General features: G+C 36.8%; 1 protein-coding gene across 1 annotated transcript in view; it reads left to right on the top strand.

Annotated features, from left to right (window-relative positions):
- The window catches only part of ppp2r5d (protein phosphatase 2, regulatory subunit B', delta), a 30,893-nt gene that overhangs the window by 10,062 nt on the left and 2,632 nt on the right, over positions 1-18,199 (top strand). The window contains exons 4-16 of the mRNA XM_042736362.1: positions 4,663-4,862; positions 8,030-8,140; positions 9,936-10,028; positions 11,340-11,470; positions 11,653-11,712; positions 11,803-11,911; positions 14,632-14,685; positions 14,825-14,995; positions 15,780-15,907; positions 16,042-16,143; positions 16,369-16,441; positions 17,352-17,393; positions 17,918-18,028. Of these exons, the coding sequence (XP_042592296.1) occupies positions 4,663-4,862; positions 8,030-8,140; positions 9,936-10,028; positions 11,340-11,470; positions 11,653-11,712; positions 11,803-11,911; positions 14,632-14,685; positions 14,825-14,995; positions 15,780-15,907; positions 16,042-16,143; positions 16,369-16,441; positions 17,352-17,393; positions 17,918-18,028 (1,385 nt within the window). The remainder of the gene's footprint in view (positions 1-4,662; positions 4,863-8,029; positions 8,141-9,935; positions 10,029-11,339; positions 11,471-11,652; positions 11,713-11,802; positions 11,912-14,631; positions 14,686-14,824; positions 14,996-15,779; positions 15,908-16,041; positions 16,144-16,368; positions 16,442-17,351; positions 17,394-17,917; positions 18,029-18,199) is intronic.

Genomic DNA, 18,199 nt, shown 5'->3' with positions numbered 1-18,199 from the left:
TAGACTAACGTGTTTAGTGTTGGTTTTTGTTTTTTACATGTGTTAAACAGCAAATGTTGACATCAGAAATGACTTTCCCCATGCAGTCCTAATAATACTCAACATTATAGCAAATTAAAAACAAGATTTTTCTGTGTTGCTAGCAGTAGGCAGCTTTTGTTTCTGGCGGAGGCCAAACAACAGACAGGAAGTCAATCCTACATTCATAAGGGCTTCCCTCCCAGTGCTCAGCCCTGCTTTCCATCTGCAGGACTCAAGGAAACGCAAGCCTCATTAAGCAGTAATCACTGTGGACTAAACGGCAAGCCGAAGCTGTGTGTTCTGTGCCATTTGTGTGTGTATGTGTAGAAGAGACAGAGAGAGATAAATGGCTCCCTGCAGGTTCTGCAGCTCCAGGGTTGCAGTCACATACCGATTTGATTTGCTGGAGTTGTGACAACTTTGAGATAATCGAATGGGTCCTCTGTGAGACATTTGACCCTGTGCTGCTAAAGTGTCTGCATAGTGTGGGTTGAGGCATTGCCTTTTTCCAGTCCCTTTTACCTTGCTCTGTTTTATACCATCCATTCAGCTTTAATAATTGATTGTCCACCCATCATTATCGGATGTAGGTCCCTATAAAATCTGTTTTATTTTTTCCCAAATTCCATTATATTTTTTTCAAATTCTGTTTTTTCCATTTAAATTTTCTGGTTTTCTGGGTTTTTCTAGTTTAACAGAAATTACATGTTTAGGGCCCTATGGAATGTTTTAGTTTTTCTCTTTTTGTCTTCATGTTTTGTTACCAAATTCTGTGTTTTAGCGAGTCTAATTATTTTAATGTATAAAAACAACTTAATTGATTCAGTTTATTCTAAAAATAGCCTTGTGAATTTTTTTCCCCTCATAAATTCTATGTTGTGTATTTACATTTTTCTGATTATCAAACGTCAAAGTCATAAAACATTAATTTCATTTATCTTTTAATTATTGATAATTGTATGTGTTAATTATTGTTGTTGATCACTGAAGAGTTGCCACAGATACAAAGAGAATTTCTGAAAATTAAACTTTATTTTTTGGCTAGCAATGAGGATCTACTATTAAAGCATGGCAGAAATGTTATGTGATAGTAATAGTAGTTCATGTCCTCTTTTAGTGAGACGACAGACGCTGAAATGTTTTCAGTTAGAGTGCTCCGATCAGGATTTTTGAGGCCGATCACAGAAAGAAGTATCTGTCGATACCGATCAACGATACCAATCTTTTTAAAGGCTTCTATTTATAATTTATAACTATATATAGTGATACTCCAATCAGCAATTTTATAAATTTATTCAGGGCCTGAATTTCATTTTTGAAAAAGGGGGCAGTTCCCCTCGGGACTGTGCTTTCACAGAAGAGTCCACTTCTGATCCTTGTCTGTTTACCACAAAGGCACAAACACAACATTTATCCATTATTTTGATTTCAAATCCAAACATCGTTACTAAAAATGCTTTTTCATCATTGCAATTATTATTTTTTTTTTTACACAGTACATTTTTACAATCTTTATGTTTAAACACAATAAATATAAGCAACACATTATTCAGTGCTTTTACTTTTGCATTTACTTCTAGATTTATATATATATTAATTTGCTTAAGCAAGTGGCAAAACATTTAAGCTACTTTTCTTACGTTATCACAAACTTACCTTTGACAGAAATAGTCAGCTCTACTGCCTTTCCTTTTTTAAATCTTTATTACATGCAATCCTGCCGTTCAAAAATAACTTTTCTTCCTCCACGAGTGCCATCTTATTGCCTTGTTTATCTAAAAGTGTTCTTTCCCTTTAAACCTAGCCAAAAAGCCACATGTGTTGACTGTGAAACACCGTAGACTTTAATTAATTATATGCATGTATAGTGTAATTACTACATTTTCGTGTCAATCCATGTTCATATTTACTGAAAACAATGCGCTGTTACTTTAATTTAGCACTTGCTGCGCAGCAATAGACTGTGGAAACGATCTCTACACTACTGCAGATTCGCTAAGCTGTTTGCCAAAAGAAATAGTGACTGGATACAAATCTGAGTATTCTTGACATAACGTGAGTGCTGGCAGTCTGCTCATGCATCGGTAGAAATGGTTTGTGTGCACATGCTCACTCTCAGTCTCACAGGTGTCACTCGTCACAGCAAAGATCTGTGACAAATCCAATTTAAGAGCTCACCAGAGATACGTGTTCCCTCTGATAACAGTAATAACAGTTTATCTTGCAATTATCTTAATGGCACGGAGATGTCTCCCTGCAAATGCTTAGCTATTAGTAATTTGCATTACTTAACCTAAAGACAACCCTGAAGAGAGTCATCTTAGATCACAGTGAGTCCTGGAGCAGGTTTGGCGCTGCTAGTGGAGATCGCTCTACCATTTAAAAGTTTGGAGTCAGTGAGATTTTAAAAGAAGTCTGTTATGCTCACCAAGGTTACATTTATTTAGTCAAATAAATAAATAAATAAATATATTATTACAAATTAAAGTAACAGATTTTTATTTTGATGTTTTAAAATTCTATTTATTCCTTTGATGGCAAAGCTAAATTTTTAGCATCATCTGTGTCACATGATCCTTCAGAATTCATTCTAATATTCTATTAAATCTATTCTATTAAGTCAAATAAAATAATATATATTTATATCCCCCACATATCCCCATATGTGCACACCCACAACAATAATATTTTTCTGACTACTATTTTGTTTTTTTTTTTTTTTCATGCTTTAGTGCATATTTGATTTTATTAAATCAATATTATAAAGCCATCCTGTGCATTCATCAGCAGAAAACCTGCTGGCTGCAGGCCATCCTCTACCTCCATTACTGTCCTCCTCCTCATCACCCTCAGAGCTTCTCCTCTGGCATTGCATAAGATCTCGAATCACACACTCCTACGTCAGACTGCAGGCCTGGTGCAGGATGTTGAGGTTCATGGCCTGCAGCTATTCTGGAAATCCTGCAATCCTCCTCCAGCTTAAAGCATTGTGGAAAGAATTCACATGAGTCAGCAGGGTTTAAAAAATGACACGTGTTTCATTCTTGCACACAGGCCACCATCTCTCAAAGAAATCAATAATGAAAACATCTGGCAATAGGAGTTATTTGTTTGAGGTGGCTGCTGCATTTACATTGATCTTTCAGTCATTGTGCCCTTTGTGTTTGGTGACATGTGAGTGTTCTGATGGAGCTGCTGCAGTGCAGCTCTCTGTGGATCCTGTTTAATATAGATTCATTGAAGCTGTCGTCTGTGCCCCAGATTTTAGTCCTGCGTTTTCATTCTGTCCCCAGCCCTGCTCAAAAGTGGGTCAATCCCCCATCCTTTCCTCGTTACGCTGTGCTGTCCATCTCCATAGACAGGCTCTGTTTAACAGAAACCACTGTCAGACTTAATACCTTTTCTGAAATTACAGCTAGTTTACTGATTCAAATATTTCAGGACCACTTGTTGGAGTTTATGAGTTAGCCTGATGCATGTGCAAGTTACATAACATTTGCTGAATAAATGTTTTTTCCTTACTCTAATAGTAAAACATACATTTAGAACCTAGTATGACTTGGCAATAGAGGTGAAACAATTTTATCTCTATTTTTCAGCCTTTTTTCTTTTTGTATATTTTCTCTGTAATAGCTTGAAAAAAACACAATAGCAATCAACAAAATGCTAAACACATTTAAAAGTAAGCAAGACACTTGTTTTCAACAGTATTTTTCCCTTAGTGAACAGTTAAATGTAAACATCTTTATTTATGTGAACCAAAATAATAATACATAGTAATAAAATAAGCAAATATTTCCTTATATACCTGCATACAATTTTGAGAAAACATTTTTTTTTTTTTTTTAAACGTGTCAGAAATTAATATTCACAAAGTTTCTATAATTGATGCTTTTCAGCAAGGACACATTAAATGCATCAAAAGTAACAGTAAGGACTTTTACATAGTTGATGATAATGTTTCTTGAGCAGCAAATCAGCATATTAGAATGATTTCTGAAGGATCATGAGACACTGAAGACTGGAGTAATGATGCTGAAAATTCACCTTTGCTGTTATATTAAAATATAAAAGTTATTTTAAATTGTAACATTTCACAAAATTAAAATTTCAACTGTTCATCCAATTAATGCAGATGAGCATTAGATATTTCTTTCAGGAACATAAAAAAACCTTACCACTTCAAAACTTTTAAATGGTAGCAAATATAGTCAGCAAAAGCATTATGATTGTATCATGAATATTCAGTAGGCTGTATTGCCCATCTCTAGTACTTGGCCACCTTATTCGAGTCCAGCCATTATGGCCTGTTTATAATTGCAGCAGTGTATTGCCTTGGCAGAACAGTGTTATTTTCCACAAGCTCATGCAGGGACACACAGTTCACAACACACAGACAGACATATGAGTTTCACGGTCAAGGTGAGAGGAAGGTGTAAATGAAACTGTGGTGGACCAAAGAGCCTCCTAAACAGGAGCTCTGTTTAAACAATGCATTGGTGTGAAATAGCTCAGTAAGAGCACTGGAAATCTTTCCTGGGAGGTTTGCAGGTTGGTTTGATTGACTGTTTTGCCTGCCGCCCATCTCCTGTCTGACAGGTGTCACTCAGGCTGTTTCGTTTATTGTGTCTCCCCTTCTAGATGCCCCACCCGTGGATCGAGAAGAGCTGTTTGTCCAGAAACTGCGGCAGTGCTGTGTGCTTTTCGACTTTGTGACTGATCCACTGAGTGATCTCAAGTACAAAGAGGTGAAGCGAGCCGGCCTCAATGAAATGGTGGAGTACATCACACACAACCGTGACGTGGTCACAGAGTCCATCTACCCTGAAGCTGTCATCATGGTGAGGATGCACAAACATTGACACATCCTCATTGCTTTTCATACATGGTGCTCGTGCATATAGCAGTGTGTGGCTTAGTTCACACCACCCTATCGCTCTTCAGTGGTCAGCCCCGATTCTAAATAAAACACCACATTTCAAAAATCACTTGGCAGTTTTCTCAAATGTAGTAATCTTTTTTTTTTTTATGGAAAATTGCCCCTTTAATTCAGTTTCCATGGCAACATTAATCCTCTCGTACCATCTTGAGATCCCTCAGTTGTGAACACACTAGGGCATGCCTCAGCTGCACTGCATCGAGTGACTCACCTTTCACGTGAGTCACAAGAACTCACGGGATATAATACACATAAAAACTGCAAACTCTTAAAAAAAAAAACATTTCATAATTTTTCCTTTGACACCTGCGGATTTAATCACAAGAATTAATCTTGTCTGTTTGAGTGCCTGACGGAGTTCATGTGGTTCCTGTACTACGCACACATCTTTTGAGCAGTTGTAGGTCTGTATGCAGTACACATGTATGTCAAACATTAGCTTCCACTATTTCTTTCCATTTGACCCACGTTGGTTAATTGTTAATAGGACAAAACATGTGGCGAGTACACACCCCTGTTCATCATAACACAAGCTCTGCGACCAATTGACGCTAATAGCTTTTGCCTGACCGATGCAGAGGTGATTACTAGCCAGACCCAGGATAAAATCTGCTCAAGTGTAAATGTACACCAGGGAATTATGGGTAATTAGCCGTCATAAATCAAGGCCTAGACACCTGCGTTTCCTTTCAGGCGTTCATAATTTGAAGAAGAGATCTGCTGGGTCCCAAAAAGTGCTCAGTGATATAACTATAGCTAAAAAAAAAAAAAAAAACTAAATTATATTTTGCAGCTATTTAATATGTGTATGTATTTGTGTGTGTGTGTATATATATATGTGTATATACCTCTGTTAGATATATATATCTCAGATTATTTGTATTTGTATGCACAGGAGAACTTTTCACAAAGAATCTCCACCTAATTCATTCATGTCCTATTCCTAGTCATAAATCTTGCACCTGTATTGAAAGACAATCGCAATCATAAATCTCTTACTTTCAGATACTCTTTGTCGCCTCACTCTCATGCATTAGACCCTCATGTCCCGTTCTCCCGTCTCAGAGTGAGGTGTGAGAGAGATTGTCTTGCCCCTCCCTCTCCTGTCTGGAGGTCTGAGTCGACTCTAGTCTGAGGCTGTGGTCGAAACATTGCGTCATCTTGACAGAGAGAGCAGTGCCGCCCCTCTGCAGTAGTAACACTCCTGTCCTTCCTCTCAGCCATTTTGGGACACGAGTAATAAGCAGTATCTTACCACTTGTCATTTCAGAGGGAGTTGATGTTTTAGGTCATACATATTTAATGCCTAGGATTCATAATGAGAGCTAAAGAAGGATGACATTTCAGTGTTGTATTTCCACGAAGTTTGTTCATAACTGCATGAAGTGAGGTTTTTAGAGCCGAATTTTCAGTTTGCAAACATTAAAATGAAGGTCACAGATGTTTCCAGAGATGTATATTAAAAAATAACAAATGCATTCTCATTAAATGTATAGTTTTAACTACTGCTACTACAGTGTATTAAACATGTTGTCCAATAAGAGTATGGTAGGGTAGCATTAAGTATCAATTTTAAAGTAGTATAGCAGGCCTCAAAATACTGGCGGTACCACAATATTGTCCAAACCGCAATACCCTGATGCACACTTGTATATTCTCCTGCTCATGGCTCAGATTTAGCATTGGCAGATTTTATTTTTTGGTGCCGTTCACATAGAACGTAACAGTACGCATCAAAAAGAAATGCAACATGGGAATTCAAAGATGAACTCATTTGACCCATCCTAAAAGGCCAAAAAGACATCTGATGGCAAAAGAAGTGCATCTGACACATCTCTACCTAGCAAAAGCAACAGCAAGTGCCTCTCATGATAAGTTTGGTGGATTTTAGAATGATTTGTAATGCTTATTGAAGACACAATTTTAAAGTAAACATTTTAGCTATCTTCCTTTTTCTGAGTGAAAGTGAAGCAGTAAAAACCGAACATTCTGGATGCACTTGGCTGAAAACCCAAACCGAAAATGCATTTGGAAAGATGAATAAATACTGTAATAAATGTATTGTTCATGTTAGTTAATAGGCTACATCAAATAAAACCAAATAATAAAACCTTACCTTATTTTTATACCTTAATATTAAATATCAGTGTATTATTTTTATTCAGTGCAATAGAATCAGATATAATTTTTTTTAAACTAATTATCCAAATAATGTATTGGGTGACGTGACATACAGCCAAGTATGGTGACCCATACTCAGAATTCCTGCTCTGCATTTAACCCATCCGAAGTGCACACACACACACCGTGAACACACACCCTGAGCAGTGGGTATCATTTATGCTGCGCGCCCGGGGAGCAGTTGGGGGTTCAGTGCCTTGCTCAAGGGCATCTCAGTCGTGGTATTGCCGGCCCGTGACTCGAACTCACAACCTTAGGGTTAGGAGACAAACTCTCTAACCACTAGGCCACGACTTCCCCACAAAGCTTTTATTATTGGATCATGTGAGTACAGCGTCACGAGAGAGTAGCGTCATTTTACCAGCGTTGGCATGTTACAGCAAAGTAGTGCTATTGCAGACAGGAACAAATATACTACAAAGAAATATCCTGTCAGTGCGTTATTTGAGCGGACTTTGCTGTTCCAGTGAGTATGAGCGGTACATGAGTGTGTATATATAATTTTTGTCGGCGGCCGAAAATTCGGTGCATCCCAAGTTAAAAATATAATTTGTGTAACAATGTTTCAGTGTAGCAGTAATAATTTTGTGTCCGCTTGAAATTATTAATACAACAGAAAAGCCTCTGTAGTAAAGACACATCCACAAAATAATACTACTACTCACTCGGTGCTAATATTACTTGATATCCTGATACAAAAAATATATTAAAGACTTAGTTTTTAATACCTGTGATTTTGTTCTTTTCTCTAAGGTCTCTATGCATATTTCTTTATGATATACCAGATATATTATAATATTACAGTACTATTACAATACTTTTAATATATTCTTAGAATAGGTAGTTTCACTGTTCACATAATGACAGATAATGTGTATTTCTTTCCAGTTTTCTGTAAACTTGTTCAGGACTCTGCCGCCCTCTTCCAACCCCACGGGAGCAGAGTTTGACCCAGAGGAGGACGAACCTACTCTAGAGGCAGCTTGGCCTCACCTGCAGGTGTGTGCAGCTTTATATGATCAACAGGACTATGTCATATTTATCAAAATATTCAATGTATACCCTCAGTGAATGTTGCTGGTCGTTCTTGGCATTTTCCCTTTCATATGCCTGTTTGTATTGTGTTGTGAAAACTCAAGGCTTTTACTGATTTGAAGCAATGAAGATGCAAAACTATATCACTTCAGGGCTCCAGACTAACATTTGAGAGCAGTGGCACCAGCGCCACTAAGTTCTACAGATGGTGGCGCCAGGAGCGGATATGGTAGCGCTGAGGGTGGTGTGTGGGGGTATTCAAAATAAAGATCATTTAATCATAAAATTACTATTGTTTTACTTTAATAAGTGCAGTTATTAATAACATTTCATTTTCAATTCTTGTTTATTGTTTATATTTGACAGTAATGCACTAAGCTTGAGTTAAGATTCATACAAAATGTACTTTTATTAACAAGAGTAACAGGTGCAAAATCCACTTTTTATATACAGGAAATGTGTATATTCCACTCTAATTAAATGTACCATTATTCTTTTAGCATATGGAACTGACCACGTTCAGTGATTGTGTGTGATTTAGTAGCAAATTGAAGAAAAGTTACACAAAAAAGTGTAAAATTCTGACAAAATCTGATTTCTTGATGATTTGATATTTTATAATAGTGATTTTATAATTTCAAAATATAGAGAAAAAGCATAAATGAATGACTAATAAGCCAATAAGTGCTCCTCTGCTGCTATCTACTGGTTATAATTGTGATTTGATGTATTTTTTTCAATTTTACATACAGTAAGTGTTTGTTTACCACAAAGTATATTTTGATCATCCCATTAAAAATAACATTCAAACTGGATCATTTTAGAGCTTTAAAGTGCTGGAAACAGTTGTGTGAAATGGTTGAAAGTTATGAAAAGTGCTTGAATTTCTCTCTCAAAGGTCGTACAAACCTGAAATGAATTATGTACAACATTCGACTATTTCTACCACAACACCATGGTTTCCTGACGCATGTCAGCGCTGTTCATGACAGAGATTTCTGTGAAGAATTTGAATGCTTCTCAGTAAATCTCACAGCAACCTTATCATTGTGTGGCGAATTCAAAGCTTATCACTGGATCTCGCAGCACTGTTGCATCTGTGCAGTAACGGTGTCGCGAAATCAACTTTGGCTCCCAAATAAAGCTGTTCTGAGTTCGGACAAGTTTGTTTGTGTTGCGGTCCGAGCTGAGATACGGTCTGTTGCATTTGAGAAACCTCAAACAGCAAACGAAACTAAAAATAATAATAAAATAATAATAAAAATAATTTGGCCAAATGCGAGGTAGCATCATATATGTCCTTTGTGGTGAATCACATGCATTGCACTTATCTCAGGGGAAAATAAATCCAAATATTCATTATAAAAATATCTTTCAATACTGTATTTTGGAGAGCAAAAATAGTTTTTTCAATCAAATTCAGATTGGACTTTTCTATATTTGTTGTTAGCTTTAGCACTATGCTAAAGTCATAGTCATAAAAAGCACTATTTGTGTAGGTCACAGTTTTGCTGCTTATGTAGTGCGTTTGCAGTCCAGTCACTTCTGAGGTTCCCTGCCAGTGAGGTTGCAGCGAAGCAGTTCACTAGGTTTTGGAACAAAGTGTCTGTCTCAAATAATTACAAAGCCCATTTGTTCAGGTACTGACAGCATTTATTGTTTTGGTGTCAGAGAGGACCAGACGGTTTCATTAATCATGTATTAGTGTTGAGCTTTATTACCATCTCTCCTCCTCACCCCCTTTTTCTTCTTTCCTCAGCTGGTGTATGAATTCTTCTTGAGATTCCTGGAGTCACCTGACTTCCAGCCAAACATTGCCAAAAAATACATCGACCAAAAGTTTGTAATGTCGGTGAGTGTCCTTTCTTCTGACCTATAGCTGCATCACAGTTTGTCCTCACCGGCACACTATCAGAGGAAGATACACACTGCCTCTGCTGTGAGTGTCCGAGAGCCCAGCTGCTCTTACAGGTTTTACAAGCGTGTAGCAGTGCAGAGATCAGCACCTGCCTGTGTAGAATACTATAGGTCAAGTTTAAAGCAAGCGTATAATCACCATTTCACCATCACTTTGAATTATTGGTGGATCAGTTTTATACCCCCCATGGACTGATGGTGACACTGATATCTAGAGAGCAGGACCTAGAAGCATTTTAAGAGTACAACTCATTAGGTATGTTTACATGCAATTCGTTTTAGAATGAATCCAGTCCAATTTCAGATTCTGAAATTTCTATTTATTTGAGCCCTCAACATTACAATCTGATTCTCATATTTGTTTACATATGCATTAAACGTGTTCAGTAATCTTCAGTAACCAGTCATTCATTCAGAGCCGGAGAAGCCCACTTTGATAATGTCACCGGAGCTAACTTGAGTATAGTTATTGTTTTTGCCACATCTAAGTGCCTGGTCAATGAATGTGTTTTTACTGATTGGATAACTATCTGATGTGTTAAAATGCTGCCATTTACATTTGGCCACATAAATGTGTCTCCTCCAAAACAAGTGTAAATCTGATCTTCAATTCTTTATGCACTATATGCAAATTGAACTGAGTTCACATCAATGAAAGTAAAAGAAATAAGCTGCGTTTTATCTTCAGCTAAGCGCAAGATCAAATATCACAATAGCAGTGAGCAAAATGAATACCCTCTGAATAAGAAAGCATTTCGGAGGGCATTAACACCTGCTCTTTTCACGATTGGAAAGCTGTCTGAGCAGAGAAAAGAAAACGTGTGGAGTGACCAGGCCCTAAAAAGACAGCTGACATTTGTCAGAAGAGGTTTTTAGCAAATATTTAATCTCATCTACTGAGAAGTTCATAAGACATGAGACATCAGTAAACATACACATGCTCTTTATGACGTAAAACTTGCATAAAAAATATGCATCATGGCATTACTCATGTGGGCAAGGTATTTTTGAAACTGACTGAGAAAATGGTTAGCGTTTTCTGATTTTTTTTTTTTTTTTCGGTTCAACACCAACCTTTTTAACCAAAACAAAATTTTGTTCAACTCGAGCTCAGTCAGATCGATTGAAATGTTTACTTTAAGGTTTTAAGTCCGATTGAGCCATCTATCAGATTAGTAACACATAATTTGGATGCATGTAAACATAGATTATGCTAATGACTTCAGGTCATCTTATTCCTTTTCAGCTTCTGGAGCTTTTTGACAGTGAAGACCCCCGAGAGCGAGACTTCCTGAAAACCATCCTGCATCGCATCTACGGAAAGTTCCTCGGGCTGAGAGCCTACATTCGCCGGCAGATCAACAATATATTCTACAGGCAACTAATCCACCTCTGCTTTTTGTTCTGAAAATGTTCTCATTCATAAACTCTGTTATGGTAGACAGAAACTGAGCTCTTAGAAGCAAGTTGAGAAAAGTTGGCATTTGTGAGAAAAGGTGAGACGGGTAGCTCCTCCAGAATTCATCCATTGAGTCAATGTCCTTGATCTTGCACTGTAGGTTTATATACGAGACGGAGCATCACAATGGGATTGCAGAGCTTTTAGAAATCTTAGGAAGGTGAGTGTGTGACCACTATCAGTGTTGCCATGACAAACCTGAGAGGAGGTCTTTCTCTTATTGCTGACTGTTCTCTCATTCTTCCCACAGCATAATTAATGGCTTTGCCCTGCCACTGAAAGAGGAGCACAAAATGTTCCTCATCAGAGTGCTACTGCCTTTACACAAAGTCAAGTCTCTCAGCGTCTATCACCCACAGGTACGCTTAAGGAGAACACTCTTTTGTTGGGGACTCTAATGTAGAAATGATTGCTTTTTGTAGGGGTTTGTGATTATGAGCTGTGGAAGCCACAGTATTCTCAGAACGTTAAATAATTGCATTAAACCACAGTTAGTTCTGAAATGTAATTGGCTGAGTGGTGTTCCAAAAGAGCTAACCATTGAGTACAACACCACTGGGACGTTTCACTGTTATTATCGTTACGCTTCTCTATTTAGCTTCTTTTGGGGCTGTTTTTGTGTATATACATTACACATTATGCTGAATATTAGCATGACTGCAGCTGAAGAGAACGTTTGATTTTGTGATAAAAATACAATTTTATTTTCTCGCATTTAAAAAAGAAAATCGGAACCAAAAAATTTGACCCTCTCTTATTTTAAAGGGGTCATATGATGCTGCTAAAAAGAACATTATTTTGTGTATTTGGTTTAATGCAATGTGTTTTTGCGGGTTAGGTTAAAAAAACACATTATTTTTCAAATACTGTACATTGTTGCTGCTCCTCTATGACCCGCCTTTCTGAAAAGTGCTGATTTTACAAAGCTCATCGTTCTGAAAAGCAAGGTGTGCTCTGATTGGCCAGCTATCCTGTGCATTGTGATTGGCTGATACCGGAAATGTGTGACGGAAATGTTATACCCCATAACATGCTGTGATGCCGTGTCCCGGCAAGACGAGACAAAACCAATAAAACCCTTTACAAACGAGGCATTTGTTGCATCCAGTGAGGACATAATTACGGATAATAATGACTTAAACTGTCTTTTTACGCGTTGCGTTGCATCGCACTGCGTAAACCTAAAACCATGTCTGCATTTGTGATCGGAGAAACGACATACAACAAGTGCTACTCTATTTCTCAAAACTTGCATTTGAATCCTCATTGACAAATCCTTTAAATATGAAAACATACTTACAGGCTGTGAGTCAGAAGCACCAGACTGTCCTTGCAAAGTTGGAATTGCCCCACTTTATAGAAACAACCTTTGTGCACAGCCTTCCCAGTTTCAGGAAACAGTCCTTAACTTTTATAAAGAATATCTCTTTGGGTTTGAGACTTCAGACTTTGCAACTTTAGGGTTCTTATCTATTCACAAACAGCTTGTAACACTCCAAAGAGAAAGGTAAACTTGAAATTTCATCATATGACCCCTTTAAAGCTACACCATATGTGACCTCTTTGGCTCTTCAGGAATGGTTAGTCCATATTTTATTTGATTTGAGGTAATATGTTCAATCATCTCTCTCTTCATGTTTTAAAGTGTCAAAAGTTAAGTTCTAAAGCATTAGCAGTTGTAACTAGTAGGGCTGTGCGATTAAGTGAAATCGAATCGCAATCAGCTCTGCACTAACCAACTGCTTAAACGGCCACCATTAAAAAAAAGGAAAGTGGGAGTGTGTGTGTGTGTGTGTGTGTGTGTGTGTGTGTGTGTGTGTGTGTGTGTGTGTGTGTGTGTGTGTGTGTGTGTGTGTGTGTGTGTGTGTGTGTGATTATGACATCTACAGGGTCAGATCGATAGTAAGGCAAATAATTACTAAAGAAAAACTTATGTAATATGAGATTACTTCGGCTTCGAAATGACAGACACCAAACAAAAAAGGTAACGTTAATTTGCAAGAGCTGTCACAACACATATCAAGAGCTCCATTATCGGCTCTGCTTTCAGTACTGGAGAATAAAATATATTCTTAGATGTTTTTATAAGTACATCAACATTATCTTGCACATTTTATCTCTCCAACAGATTGTAATTTGAAGTTTATATTGCATGTTCGCTATGTATCAGCCTATGTAACCTATGTAATACATAAATAATTGACTAAAGTAACACAGTTCTTTATTTACACAAAATAAACTAATCTTTCCTGTGATATTCAATAATTAAGTAAATTCTGTAAAAGTAGTTATACATTCAAATATTCCCTGCAAAACAACAATAGAACCCCTCCCAAAACACAATAGAAAATTTAATGGATTTAAGGGTTATAATGGGAATTATATTGGCTTTCATGTAAACTATAATGGTGTTTAATGTAAACTATAATGGTGTCTACTGGTATTTGATGGATTCTATTGGTGGGATGTAATCTGGCAGATGGGAAACACAACAGTAATTCCTATTGGAATAATGCCCAAAACACACTACAAAAAGGAATTTTGAAATTGTTTTAATGGAAACCATAAGAATTTCTGTGATGGTTTCTATTGTTTTTTTCAGCAGGGTAACGATACTCATATATTGTGCTGCACACTATTGACAATATTAAGGGGAAGCTTGACTTTGCAAAATTAAAATCGCAAATCAAATCGCAATATCTGTCAAAAAAATCGCTATTAGATATTTTCCCCAAATCGCACAGCCCTAGTAACCAGTTATGGCTCAGTTTCAGACCACGAAGATCCACTTTTATTCTAACAAGCTCTTTCACATTTTCTCATTGACAGTGATATTTCAGTGTGGTCAAAACGCCCATGAAGTTTGCATAACTGCATTAGAAAGAATAAATTTTTTCTGGCATATCGCCCACCCCTTCCTCTATATCCATAGTCTGTACTTTATGATTAAGTCTTATAGGTTATGACGTTATGCACTATGTATTAATAGACTGTATTAATAGCAGTGGTTCAGTGTTAGTCATCATATTATGTTCTCTGTAATGTCTTTTTGGAAAAAAGTAATTTCCTGTGCTTTCAGCTGGCCTACTGTGTGGTGCAGTTTTTGGAAAAGGACAGCAGCCTCACTGAACCTGTAAGATTCACAGCCTTGCTGTTTCCTGTCACTATTAATACATTTTCTTTCAAGCTTTTGTGTTTGAATTCTCTTTTCATGGTAAACTTGAGAGAGTAAAGATGGCTTTCTCACAGCTTTTTGTCGCCTTCTGCATCAGGTGATTATGGGCCTGCTAAAGTTCTGGCCCAAGACCCACAGTCCTAAGGAGGTGATGTTTCTGAATGAGCTGGAGGAAATCTTGGATGTCATTGAGCCCTCAGAATTTGTTAAAGTCATGGAGCCTCTCTTTAGACAGCTGGCCAAGTGTGTATCAAGTCCGCACTTCCAGGTATTACAGCACGATAGTACTTTTCAAACTCCTTTAACATTGAGAGACTTGTTATCTTACCGTTGATAGATTAAAAGACAAGCTTTTTAATACTAGCAGATACATTCGTTACAATGAAGTCAAAAGTTTACATACATCTTGCAGAATCTGCAAAATATTAATTATTTTACCAAAATAAGAGGGATCGTACAAAATGCATGTTATCGTTATTTTAGTACTGACCTGAATAAGATATGTCACATAAAAGATAGAGAGAATAATAATTGAATTTATAAAAATTACCCCGTTCAAAAGTTTACATCCCCTTGATTCTTAATACTGTGTTGTTACCTGAATGATCCACAGCTGTGTGTTTTGTTAAGAGATATATATTCACAAGACCACATTTTTTCCCCAACAGAAAAACTAAACTCCCTTCTTCACAAAAAAAAAATCCCTCAGGTCCCACAATTTTCTTTTTTTTTTTTTTTAGCTTTTTTTGAGCTATTTGAACCCTTTCCAACAGTGACTGTATTATTCTGAGATTCATCTTTTCACACTGAGGACAAAAAAAAAAGCCACTTTTGAACAGAATGAAAATGTGTACATTTTTCTTATTTTGCCTAAATATCTGGACGATATGATATGATATGATATGATATGATATGATATGATATATGATATGATATGATATGATATATGATATGATATGATATGATATGATATGATATGATATGATACGATACGATACGATACGATACTAACTTTTGACTTCAACTGAATTGAATGGTCATGTGTGTTCTAGGTTGCTGAAAGAGCATTGTATTACTGGAACAATGAGTACATCATGAGCCTGATCAGTGACAATGCCGCCAAGATCCTCCCCATCATGTTTCCCGCTCTCTACAAGAACTCCAAGAGCCACTGGAACAAGTACAGCCACAAACCAGACTTCTGGAACTGTCACAGCCTGATTTTACATTGAGACAGATCTTATTCAAAACAGCAGAAGAGAGGAGCTTTCTGTTCAAATGTCTGGACTAATAGAGCTGTGTTTCGTCCTGCAGGACAATCCATGGGCTTATCTACAACGCTCTGAAGCTCTTTATGGAGATGAACCAGAAGCTGTTTGATGACTGCACTCAGCAGTACAAGGCTGAGAAGCAGAAGTAAGTGAACGAGGGGGAACAGAGAGAATATGGGGGGGAGGGAGTTTGTGTTGCTCTCACATGGTACTTGTCAGCAGTTGTCATTTATTTCACATAGAGAGAATGTCTAAATAAGCAGTTGTCTTTGTTTTGGTCAAATTTCTATAAACATTTTCTAAGCAAGTACTTATGAGTGGTCTTCTCAAATGTATCCTAAACTCGTCGTTGTGTTACTGATCTTCTCAGAGAGAAGTACAAGCTAAAGGAGCGGGAAGAAATGTGGCATAAAATCGAGGCGCTAGCAAAACAGAACCCTCAGGTAAACACCCTCCCACTAAAGTTCAAACAATCAAAGCAATAAAGCAATCAAAAGTTCAAAATTTTATTTTATTTTTTTATTATTTTTTTATTCGATTGAATAAATCAAAGTGAGAGTAAAGACTTTGTAATGTTACAGAGTTTCACTGTTTCAAATAATTGCTGTTATTTTGAACTTTCTATTCATTAAATGAAAAACTATCACCGTTTTCACAAAAATGTATTGTTTTCTGCACTGATGATGTTACTTTAGCATATTATAATATGCGATACTGAAAATTGGAGTGATGCATCACAGGAATAAATTCCTTTTTAAAATATATATTCGAATAAAAAAAAAAACGTAATTTAAATTGTAATAATATTTCACAGTATTAATGTTTTTCTGTATTTTTGACAAACAAATGCACACTTGGTGAGCAGAAGAGACTCCTTTCAAAAACATTTTAAAAAATCTTAATGACCGCAAAATTTTAAACAGTTGTGTACATATAAAGACAAACAAATAAGACACAGTCAAACTCACTGAAGTCATACATGTGTATGGATATTAATTAAAATCAGTAAAGAAATTAATGTTGCACAAGCTTAAATATTGCTAGTGGTATATATATATTTACCTTTATTTGCAAAGCATTGTGTGTAGCTAAAACAGCCTGGTTCCCTTAATTACTGAGAAATAGAAGGGGGAACTTGTTTTCTGTCTTTCTCCTTTTTTTCCTTTTTTTTCATGTAATTAGAATGAATTAACTCCAAAGTACTCCTGACGAGTGTAATAACCACAGCTCATCTCTCTTGAGTCACCAGTGTGCTCTCGAGGGCAAACACAAAAAGAGGCCAGAGTTAAATCAGATGTGATGAGGGATCCTGTGAATGCGTGTTTGTCAACTATACGTTTTGGATTTTCACAGAGTACAAAGATTCAGCTGCGGCCCGGTCTGGCTCAAGAGGAGGTGAGTCATTTATCTATCTAAACATAATAGTTATGTATTCATCTTACTCTTTGGGTTACTTTCTTCTTTCCTACCAAGTTCTGTTTAGGAGTAGGGTGGGCGGTATGAACAAAATCCTACACGAGTAATTCAATATCACAGTTTTGCTGGTAAACTCAACATAAATGGTTTATATTTTAATAACCATACAGTTATGTCTATTTTTGCATAATTCAGAAAATTAGATACTTTGAAAGGTGCTTTATGATCGTTATTTTTTTCTCATTATATATATTTGTGATGTTATGGATGCAAACAAAAAAGGTATTCATAATGAATAATCTGGATCAACATTATGTAATACTTAAGTTAAAGACAAAAGACTCGAAACAGTAACACTGATTTCTTTTTGGATGAGTCATATTCAAGGCCTTCATAAAACCCATCATTTGAATTCTGTACCAATGCAGCAAGTTGTTATAAACCAAACATTGTGACAGATGTATGTTTAGGTGTGAACTGAGGACATGTTTGTGTATGTGCAGTATATGATGTATAATGAAGGAGGGATGCCCCTGTACTCAATGGAGACAGAGACCCCAACAGTCGAGGACATCCAGCTGCTGAAGAAGACTGTGGAATCAGAAGCCACACAGGTACAATCAAACACTTAAAGGGATACTCCACCCCAAAATAAAAATTTGGTCAATCACTTACCCCCATGTCGTTTCAAACCCGTAAAAGTTTTGTGTTCCAAAGATGAACGAAGCTTTTACGGGTTTGGAACAACATGGGGGTAATTGATTGACCAAATTTTCATTTTGGGG

The sequence above is a fragment of the Cyprinus carpio genome, chromosome B13 (assembly GCF_018340385.1).
Source record: "Cyprinus carpio isolate SPL01 chromosome B13, ASM1834038v1, whole genome shotgun sequence".
NCBI lineage: Eukaryota > Metazoa > Chordata > Actinopteri > Cypriniformes > Cyprinidae > Cyprinus > Cyprinus carpio.
The sequence above is the reverse complement of the archived record's forward strand: the minus strand, read 5'-3'. Positions and strand labels throughout refer to the sequence as shown.